Source organism: Cariama cristata, unplaced genomic scaffold, assembly GCF_000690535.1.
Source record: "Cariama cristata isolate BGI_N322 unplaced genomic scaffold, ASM69053v1 scaffold4374, whole genome shotgun sequence".
Taxonomy (NCBI): Eukaryota; Metazoa; Chordata; class Aves; order Cariamiformes; family Cariamidae; genus Cariama; species Cariama cristata.
Window position 1 is genome coordinate 42,293 of NW_009613367.1, and position 11,117 is coordinate 53,409.

General features: G+C 48.9%; 1 protein-coding gene across 1 annotated transcript in view; it reads right to left on the bottom strand.

The window, feature by feature from the left end:
• AGT (angiotensinogen (serpin peptidase inhibitor, clade A, member 8)) overlaps nucleotides 1–3,370 on the bottom strand; it is a 10,209-nt gene extending 6,839 nt beyond the window's left edge. The window contains exon 1 of the mRNA XM_009698972.1: nucleotides 3,306–3,370. Within this exon, the coding sequence (XP_009697274.1) occupies nucleotides 3,306–3,370 (65 nt within the window). The remainder of the gene's footprint in view (nucleotides 1–3,305) is intronic.
• Nucleotides 3,371–11,117: the final 7,747 nt, after the last annotated feature.

Consider the following 11,117-nt stretch of genomic DNA (forward strand, 5'->3'; position numbering starts at 1 on the left):
TCTGCCCCCGGAAAAGCCCAGGGTGAGATGCCCACCGGTTTCAATGGTGGCAGGTGGGGAAACGCTAAGCATGGGTTTGTCTCCATTACCCGCTGCAGTACCCTAACGATTTAGCACAGCAAGCAATATGGGTTTGCACGCTGACCAGTTAGACTTGCAAACTGGAGTGTGCTAGTTCTGGCAAAACATTATAATAACGCAACTGTATTGCTCCTGGCACCCGGTCAGAGCTGTCTCTGCAAAGCTGCGCTAAATCTTGCCGACACAGGGATGGGCCAAGTGATTTGCCTGCTGTTACACGGGAGGTGGGTTTGGAGACCGGGTTTCTTAAGGTCCGACCGCTGAGCAGTCCCGCGTTGTGTGTCTAGGCAGCGTGATACTCGCCACTAGCAGAGCCTTTGGTGTTTTCAAAGCCCGGTGCCAACATTCATTCTAGCTTTTAGGCTAATGCACTCAAGGCTTCTTATACAAACGTGCTAACACTGAAATCATTTTCACAGCCCCTTTATCTGAATACAGAGTTAGAAGGGGTAAGCTGAGTTTTACTCTACTGTACAGGCAGTCTTCTCCTGCAGTAAAAGGCTCTGCGCTGCTCTTGTTTTTCCTGAAGAGGAGTAGAGAATTTGCCTGGATGTGGATGTCACTGGTGTTTCAGCACAAAGGATCCGGCTGCGTGTTGGGGATGAGAAAGGCAGGGGCACACATACACACACACATACACACACACGTGCAAACACGCTGACGCATTTAGCATTTTTATAATTCTCACTTTTCCTATATCCGATTTTTGGATAACTAGTAGCTCTGCTGTGCCTTCCCTGGGTTTCTAGTATACAACTCTGAATTTGTGTATTTGAAATCCAACTGCGCTGGAAATTATGCATCTATAACACTTATCATTGGCCAGAACACTGTTATTCAGAGCTGTATTTTAACTCTACTAGTCATTTCTTGTTTGCTGTAGCTCTGTTCACCCTCTTTTGCCCTTTCCAAACTCTGCAGAGCTCGTTGGATGGGCAAAATGCTAACAGCCTTGCCAATAACCTTACTCTGCTCTCTGCCTTCTTTCCCCAAGATTTTTTGAGTCGCACCAGCCTGTCAGGTATTGTAATTCTGGTAGCCTGAGACTTTTGAGAGGACACAGTTCAATGTCTGTCTCGCCAACACTTTAATTTACACAGGGTGGAAATGTCAGTTTAAATCCATACGTTACAATGTATAACCATTTCACTGAGGAATGCCCAAGTGTTTCATGCCTAATAATACTCTGGTTTGCAGTGTCACCACTCTCTTGCAAATACAAAAACTGCGATGCGCAGATGCTTGGTAATTAACCGTACCTTGCTAAGTACGTATGCCTGCTAACATCCACATCTACATTCCCAGGCTGCAGGCTCTCATCTAACAGCTTGGTTTTTGCAAATGGAGTTTCTGCTGTTGCGATGGTCCCTTGGGACCTCTGAGCATCTTCCTAGCTGGTGCCTGAAGCTATTTGCTCCCCAGAGGCATGGAGGGGAGGATCTGCTGTAGATCTCCAGCCCTCTGCCTTCATCCAAGGACTGCTCTTCCCCATCACCTCCCACCCCATCCTCTAAAGGAGCGTGTAGGCAGCGGCAGCCCCTCCGCTCCCTCCCTGTCTTCACCCCCCCAGCCCCACCGGCAGCAGGTGACATGCAGGACAGAGCTTCTTCATTGCTTATGACCAGTTAAAAAATTATCTTGGGAGGTGCCTTCCCAACTTCATCTTCACAGTTAGCCGAGCCGCTGGCCTACTGCGTTTCTACACTACTCACTGCGTTTTCCAGATTGGGACAGCTCAGGAAAACAAACCAAAAAGCCAGAAATTAGAGGCACTGCCCTTCCCACGCTGTTCTCTCCATCGTACAATTCTTTTGAAGCATTTCTTAATCTTTCCCGTAGCAGCAGGGAGGATGGCTCTGTGCCACCCACTCGGGCTGTGCCATCAGGTTCGTTCTCTACGGGTGCCAGAGCCACCACGGCAGCTCTTTTCTCACAAACAGAAGCAAGAGGAGCAGTTCTCACCACCAGCACTTACACTAAGCCCCATCCATGGAAAGCCAGCGTGTTTTATTTCCCTAAAGAAGTCAGCCTGGAGCCTTTCAGAAAAGCATGAAAACCTGAGTTGAAAAAACCAGCATTTAAAGCAAATCCAGTAAGTCTGCTTACTTGTGTCTGTCCCGGTGTGTGCTACCCCTCCGACGCCGTCCCCCCTCGGGCAAGCTCCTCCAACACCTCTTACCCCAGGAGCGGGACGGTGTGATTGCGGGTGGATTTATGCCCTTTCCACGGCAGGGCCCTTTCTACGTGTCTGCGGTGGCATTGCGCAAAGCGACTTTACATCACAGGCTGGGGGGGGCTCAAAAAAGGTAGCTTAGGGCAGGCGGGACCCGATGAAACCTGAGCAAGGCTTAACACCAGCTGCATAGAAAGTTCCAGGGATGGAGAGACAACCTTTAACCGGACCCAGCACATCTGTGTAGCCTGCAGTTACACATTTACTAAGATGGGCACAAGTGTTTTACTATGCAAAAGACCCATTGTAGGAGCTGAAAATAACTCAGCTCGTTTTGTGCCAGACTGAAAGGAATGCGGATTTTTTTGTTCCGGTATTTGTTGCACAGTCGGACCAGATTTTTTTCTTCATGGGTAAATTGCTTTTAATCTCTACCTTGCAGCCTGGGTACCCATCAGTGAATAGGACACGTATGCTACTGCAGAGTAAAATGATTCATCTCTCGCTTTTCACCCTTTCTTTCCCTCTTGATCTATCCAGAACATCAAAAAGTTTGTTCTTTTTCCTCTTTGTAACAAAATGTCTTGAAAAGGAGAGGGTGAAAGCTAGGTGGATGAAGTTGCCAGAGCCAGATCACAGAGACTTCATCCCTCCCACTCTCAGCTTTCCAAGTCCTATTTAGCAAAAGGGGTGGGATCTGGAGATCTTTCTGCTGGTTTTGAAATGGTCCTCCAGTTTTGGTGTGCCCCTTCTTCCTTTTTCAGCAAAAAACCAGTGAATCAAAACAGGGGTGATGCAGTTGGGTTAGACTGGGTCTCATTCGGCACCCTTGTTTTAGTCATTAATTAAAATCCCACGGCTCTAACGGCAGTAGGGCTGATTTAACATCCCTGCCCTGATTTTAGAGGGCCAGTCAGGCGTGGGTTGCGGTGCGGTGCCCAGTTACATGTTGGGTTCAAGGAGAGAGCCGAGAGAGAGGGATGGTTTCAGTGGACCTGGGCAGTCGGAGCTGATGGAGCTGAAGGTGGAGACAGGGACAACCGAGTCCTACCAGCCCGAGTGCTCTGTAACACCAAAGGGATGGGAAATTTCTGTCTCTGCAGCCCTGCTTTTCATTTAAACAATCTGATTACCTTAGCTCTAATGAGGTCTGAAAGCAGGTCTGAGCACAGGCCCATAGGACATGCTACCAGGCACATGAGGCTTAAACAAACAGCTTGAAATATTTCAGGTGTTTTGTCCTCTTGCTGCCTGAGCATCTCAGTCGAGGAAGCTTCTGGCAACAGAACAGTCGCTGAGCATTTGTACCATCTCCAGACAGCTATAAAATGGATGCAGCCCAGCCATGGATACAGGCAACGGGAAAAGTAGTTCCTCCGTTAAAAATGCATTTTGTTCTGCTAAATGCTGAGAGAACAAGCTAGGTTTTGGCTTGCAATGCCCCCCCTCTTTCCCCTCTCCCCCGGAGACTCCTTCCCGCAGGCAGAGCTGGGGGCAAAAGCTGGTCCCTTAGAGGCCGGTGGGGGTGCGGTGAGGGGAGTGATGGCACAGCCCAAATCTGGATCTCCTGCACCCCCACCCACCTGGGTCCATTTCAGACACCAGCGGTGGGCACCGGCAGCCCGACCACGCCGTGCCAGTGAGCTGTAGCTGCTCCACTACGTCCTCCTGGGCAAGGCTTGAACGCAGGGAAACAACAAACCCAGCCTGGTACTCTCAGTATCGAGGACACGGAAACCAAGGCTGTTTCAGTGAAGGGCACCTTGTGTTCTGTAAAACTCTGAAAAGCCTCCTTATTAACAGGAATTATTGACTTTGGCTAATAAGCTACAAGTGATGCTAATAACATATACTACAACCGCCAGACTTACGTGTTTGCTGTGGACAATAAACACTGGAAGGGGAAACCACATAACCTGCAGCCACTGTATTTTTTTTTTTCCTTAAATCATTATGCCTCTGTGCTGTAGCACCCGGAGGCCCTTGTTGTTTGGTTGTCTCCTGCTTCCAGCTCCCCTGTGGGCCATGACCGAGTCATGCCGCAGCTGGCCGTCTCCTTTTGCTATAGGTACCAGCCCCACGTCGGGCATCCCTGGCTGCAGGCGATGCTGCCCCGCAGAAGAGGGGGAGCAGGAGGCACCCAAACGATAACTCCAATGTGGTGTTTTGGTGGCTCTGTCACTAAAGAAAGTTCAGTTTGTAGTTTAAAGTTCCCAGGGTTTCCAGCTAAGTTGACCTTTGGGGCTTTTTTGGTGTTTGTGCACTCAGTTCTATTGTTTCCTGGTGACAAAAAATTGTCAATGTCTTTGAGGAGTGCAGGAGTCTTTCTTCCCGCCCCCCTCCAATCAATAAAGTCATCAAATTAGAATACCCAGCTTTCTCCAGAAAAAAAGTTTCACCAGAAACTGTTCCATGACCCACTTTCACCGTAGTGCTCCTCCTGCTTCGGACCACCGGGAATTTGCCTGGCCTCAGGAATGAGGGAGAACCTTTGATTTCACCTTACATTCATGCCCTACTACAAAGCTCAGACACAATTCCCCCCTAATTTGCCGGTCACTTATGCTCACTCCGTTAATATTCCCCTATTGAGATGCATCAGGCACTAGCACACTTCTTAGATCTTTGTCTTTAATCTTCTCACAGTTTCTGCTAAAGGAGAAGCTTTCAGACTATGAAGAACATAGACTGCTACACCTGGAATATATTTTACCCTAGTAGGACTTAATTACAGTTAGTCTTTCATTTGACTTTTGAGCCATTTTTAAGCGGGAGTGCACGAGCATTATTCCAATTACTCTATGCGGACCCTGTTGTCAGGCTTTTTTTTGTTGGGTTGCCATGGTTTTAGGAACGAGCGTTAAGATAGAGCTTCAACTTTGGAAAGAAGAGAGTCTCTATCCTGCCCTTTGGCTCCAGCATCCGAGGATTTGGCTCCCTGAAGAGAGCTGAGCCAGAAAACCTGCATTGGGCCAAACTTGGGCGAGAAGTTTGCCGGCAACCGGGAACCGAAGAAGGTGAAAGCAAGGCTGTTCCTACAGGCATCCCCTGTGCAAAGCAAGCCCAGGGCCCACGCACGTTTCCTAACGAATCTCTCCCTGCAACAGCCGCAGTAAAGGTACAAAGAAACACAGACCTCTCAAACCTGCTCTTCAGCGAAGAGGTTCGCGCTCTCCTTTTGCCCCACTCTTCCCAATTTTGGAGGGGCACTCGGCTCCCCCTTTTTATACCTGCTCTTGCATAAGCGGGGCCCTCCCTCCTTTCCCCCCCCGCCACTGCCCTCATTTCTCTTCAAACCCTGCCTCTGTTTTTCCTGCTTGTTATTCATGGTCGGTGCTGAGAGGGAGAAAAGAGGGGTGGAAAAACACTGGTGCTGCCGTTACCGGTTCCCTCACAGCCACGCTCAAAGGGATCAGAGCTCTTCTGAAGTGCCGATGGGGAAGCACTCCCCTGCCCCACGAAAATGATTTTTGGTGATGGTGCTGCTAGCACTTCTTCATGTGAACGCTCTCAAATAGGCTCCAGAAATTTTAACCCTGGCAGAGGAACACTAACCCTACAGCCCGCAGCATGTAATTCGGTCTTGAATGAGAAAATTATTTTGTCCAAGCTAGAATTTCAATTGCTCGGCCAGGCGGCTGTTCTTTCGCTGAAGAACATCGCGGCTCCACTCTGTCGAAAAGTGTTTTCATTGATCCAGGTTGTTCTGGGAAAAGCTGTATAAAATTCAGCACTTTGTGCAGAGACAATAGTAAATATTTTATTTTGTTTTGTTCAATTTGTTTTCCAGCTTTCCCTAATTTTGCTGTGAGATCTGAACTCAGAAGGGCCGGACACACTCCTGTGATGATGTTCTTGTGATGAGTCATGGAGGAGGGATAACAAATCACGCTGCTCACAGCCTTGGACCACAGACCTTCACGTGGGCTCTTCCTAGGTTGAGTTGGCACGTGTGACCTACCTAGATTAAGAATTATTATGTGGCTAACTCAGACATAATAGCAGGTACATGGTCATATATCATTCATCACTAAATTTGAAGATTTCTTTTTTTAAGGATAGAAGTACCTTAAGTGAGAAGTAGGCCACAAACAATTTGTTTATACGACCTGTGGGTTGACGTTGGTAATCGTAAACCTCTACACCCATCAACACTCATAATGTTCCCTCTCACTTCTGCCTTGGTAAGGGAAGACAGCGTGGGGTCTGGGCAGGGCACCCAACGGAGAGGGCAAACAGGCACTGGGAAAAGGACAGGAAGGAAAGGGAAAAGAGGATGTCCCTGCGGGAGGATCCGACAAAAGGAAGACAGGGAATACCGCTTCACGGGTTGTCCCAAGTGTGGCAGGCAGTTGGGACGGTGGAAGGACCACCGTTTGTGAGACGTCCAGGAAAAAACTTTGTAGAGCAGCCAAGTGCCTATGGAGACCAAGGCGCTTCAGTTTGGAAGAGAAACCACTGGTGTGGGGAGTATAAATGTAAAATGATGAAGGTGAATATAAAGGCCTGAATCACTGTTTTGTAATGATGCCAGAATCAGCGGGTTCCCGGTAAAATTATCAGGCAGCAAATACAAATGAAAGGAAGGGCCCTTTCGCATATCTAAACTGCAGGAGGCACTGCCATAGGATGCTGCAGAGACCAAAAGTCTTAGCTGGGATAAAAAGAGATTAAATGAAATCACCGAGGCTGCCGTACACGCTGGCCCAGGTGTGATGGCTAACTCGGGAAATCCCCAGACAGCCGGCTGTCGTGAGTTTTAGCTTGATCCATATAATGCTCTCTTCTCTAAGCGCTTGTCTTCGACTTGCGATGGAAATAGCGATGCCTGAGCTGAGGCCAGCTTACGCTATCTCATTTTGCAGCACAGACTGGAAATATTCTTTCAGTAGAGCTTTGCCAGTGAAACATCACACCCAGCAAACCCGACCCTCAGCCTCGGCGTTGCTGGGCTGCGCTCCCACGCACAGCGCGTTTAGGAACCCACTCGTTTCAAAATCAGCGTAAGCACTGGGAAATATGAACAATTTTCAAAGATTGCGGGTAGGGTCTTAATATTAGTGAGCCACTTTTCAGGTTTTTTTTTTTCTCTCTTAATCAAGGCGCGTGTACTAACCCGTGGCGGAGTTACTGTACTGGGGTCTGAAACGTGTCTCTGTCTCCTGCCGGACCTTTGGGCTCCGTTCTCACCTCAGCTGCACACAAAGTACTCGGTGACTTTTTCCAGAGTAAATAAGTGGGGAAGAAGGGGTACAGCTCTGGCAACGGGTCAGGCAGGTTTTTCTATACATTAGCAAACCAATTTTCCACTCCATTCTGCAAGAACTGTGGCAAGCTGCCGTGGGCCTCATTTTATTTATTTTTGCAATCTCTGGTGGGGAAAGGCTGTGCAAAGTAATTTTTTTTTTTTTTAACTGTTTTAATAAAACTTTGATAAGGAATAGGTTTGCATGTGATTTTCCCCATGTTTTCTCTGTACACCTGACCTCTGCCCTTGCTGGCTGGAACCACTTTCCTGTGAAAGCAGCTGGTGAGCATGGGGGATGTACTCTGCTTGCCCAATTTTTTGTGTAAAGAGGATTGCAAAAATGCTTTCCAATAATGGCATTCAAAGTACAGATGATGAAAGAGAGAGATTATCCCGCTTCTGCCACGGGTTCTCACAGCAAGGAGCAATGGAAGAATTGGTAACGTGGCTGCTACAAACCCCAAGGACCACGTGTGCTGGGGCGGAGGGACGCAGCGTGCCAGCCTGGATGATGCCAAAATGCAGATGGTGAGTGGGCAGATGGAGAGCTGACGTGGGTAGCTGGGCTCTCCCCAAAAGGGCCCGTGTGGCACGGTGCTCCCTCCTACAGAGCCAGAGGTGCTCCAGCAGCCACCGCCCCGGCAGTGCTGCAAACCCTCCGTGATGGAGGAGGGAGCATCACCATCCCCGTATCTCCTTCTGCTTCTCTAGGAACAGTTCCCTTGAGGGGGGATCTGTGAGCTGATGATCCCCTGTCTGTGGAGCTCTTCTAATTTAATACCCAAATGAGCTTGTATTAACACTAGCACGTGTTGTTCCAGCTTATAATTACACTTGGGTTGTTATGGCTTCCGTTTGCAGGCCCTGAGTATAGAAATGGCTTCGAATTTTTGTAACCCTATTTTTTTCCTCTCCCAGTGTGTGGTGGGGCAGCCCCCAGCCTGGACCACTCTGAGATCGCAGGAGAAGCCTTGCACGCTCCCACGCTGCTCTTATCTTGGCTACAAGTGCAGTAGCCTGGGGCTGGGGGGGTCGGGCCCCCCCTGGCCATGCCTGGGCCATCTTCTGCCTGAATTGCGTACCGGAATGACTCAGCACCAATTGTGGCCAGAATGGAAAACAATGACCAAAGCCCATCACCTTGAGACCCTGTACGTAGCAACCCAAAGTGAGACCTTTGGAGCTCTCCGGGACTGCAGCGGGATGTGGAACCCAGCATCTCCCCCTGAGCTGGGGTCCCTCTCAGGGCGAATTTCATGAGGATTGACAGATTGTCCGTGAGGATTGACAGATTGTCCGTTGACGACTCACAAGGACTCAAGGGCCTGACTTTGTGAGGTTCACCAGCCATCCGTTGATGAATACTGGCATATAGGAGTGAGTAATTCACGAAACTCATGAAAAGGGAAATTTTCATCATAGGTTAATCTCTCTGTGTGTGCGATTTGGTTTAGAACTGTTTGTCTGTGTGTGTGCGAGACACGATTTATCCTCCGTCTGAGTGTGCAACCCTGCTATAAGTTTTGGGGACCTTGTCATTCTTGAATTTTAACTAAAAGTTGCTATTTTGATTGTAACAAATTCCATTGAATCTCTATGCTAAATTGGCTGATGATTAACTGCTGTTAAGAATTACACACCCTAACCTTGTGCAAAAAATATTATTAAATCCTAAATTGCTGCTAAACCAAAGCCATGTAAAAAATCGTGTTCACGACAGTGATAGAAAGGATTGATTTGGCACATATAATCCTTTAGATATAAACCGTTGACCAAGTCTGGGGCTAAGTCTGGATCCAGCCGCACCTAAACTCCTCTGTGAGAAGGAGTTTAGAAAGCAAAGGAGTCTTCTCTGAACCTGGTGACTCGACGGGAGGGTCTCCCCGACAGTTTTGTCTGACCCTGTCCTCTGTACAGCAAATACTCAAATCTTGTTAAGCCACTGTCACATTTACTATCAAACTTTTCTAAATCGCTGGTTTAAACATATTGTTACTTCTCTTTTACGAGTGAAGCACATCACTCCATCCGTGACACAGTGGAAACCACAGTTTTTAATAGCAATTTAAGAGTGGTCTATGCACGGCCTGCACATGGACACAGAGACATGACCGTGTGGCCGCTGTGTGCGTGGGCAAAGGGAACCTCCTACCCTGAGGATCTCAAAATACTTTGCAGTGAAAGTTATATCGGTGATCTGTAATTGATTTGGGGTCCTTCCCTGTGGCAGGTGCTGTGCCTGAGAGGGGCGAGAGAAAATCCCGGATGGAAGCAGCCAGAACAGAGCGAGGCTGCCCTAAGAGGGAAAATGGACACGAAGAGGTGATGTGCTTCACCTTCGGTCACACAGCAGGTTGGCAGCATCTCAAGGACGAGCAGCCAGGTTTCTTGACTCCCAGCCCAGCCTGTTACCTGTTCGATCATGTTGTATCTTCATCCCTCGGATGCGAGCTTCGAGGCAGAGGAGCAGGGCTGGCAGTGCCTGCACAGCGAGATGCCTGCCTCAAAGGTTTGGGGCCAGCTTTGTTATCAGAATTGCTACACTTTTCATGATACTCTCCTGACGAATTCCTTTGTGTCAGGGAGGGAATTTGTTTCGGGGAGGGATTTTACCCTGTCCCAACATTTCCCAGCTGGGTCAGCCACTGTAATCTTCAAGCTGTTCCCTAGGATGAGCAAGGGAAGCAGCCAAGTGACTGCTGTCGGGGGGATGCCATAATATTCAGCTCCAAAAGGCTCCACCACCAAACATCCCGCTCCCCTCAGTATTGCAAGGTTGCTCCACAAAGCTCAGTGAAGATTTACTCCCTGGGGATCTTCCAGGCGAGACCTTGGGAAGCTAATCCTTGCTGGCACTACTGGGATTTTGAAACTCTCATTGTACTTTTTGGTCCTGAGCCAAATTGTCCCCAAGGCACCATGCACGATAATTGTCATCTCCTGGAAATTCAAAGCATAGCCATAGAAAAACCTTTGGGAGCTGGGATACCCCTATTCCCTGTGCAAACTCAGGATCCCCTTCGTCTTCTCCCCAGCCTCCCTCAAGCCACCTCCACCCCTCCTCCCGCTCCTCTGCCCACAGTTTCTTGCCCTGGGTGGGCAAACAGTTGCAAGCAGCAGGACTCTGCTGTTTTGGCTGCTCTCTGGTCTTTCTCCGGGAAGATGATCGGTGGTGGTCTCCTGCCTCACTCGAGGAGTGGTTTTAATCACACACAGTTTATGCAGTTCATTAGTGAGCAGCAGACTGGCTCCTTCCCCACCGTGGGGGTGACGGGACTCTTGCATTTTCTGGCATCGTAGCCACTGAAAGGCAGCTCCCACACAGCCAGCCAGCTACAGGGGCAAAACTGCAACTCTCTTGGGTCAGCAGCAGCAATTTTCACTGCTCCAAACATAATCTACAGTACAAAAAGAGGACAGCCCCATTTGTGACCTGAGATAAGGGTGTGGCTTTCAGATTTGCTTTAATTTGAGGGATGCACAACTGACAATAGCAAAATTGTTGGCTGCGTTGGGCTCCCTCCCGCCTTCGGATCCTGGTAGAAAGATGCAAAGGTAGAAAGCAGAGAGAGAGGCTGAGCCAGGCAGGATTACGTTAAGGATGCCCAGGTTACT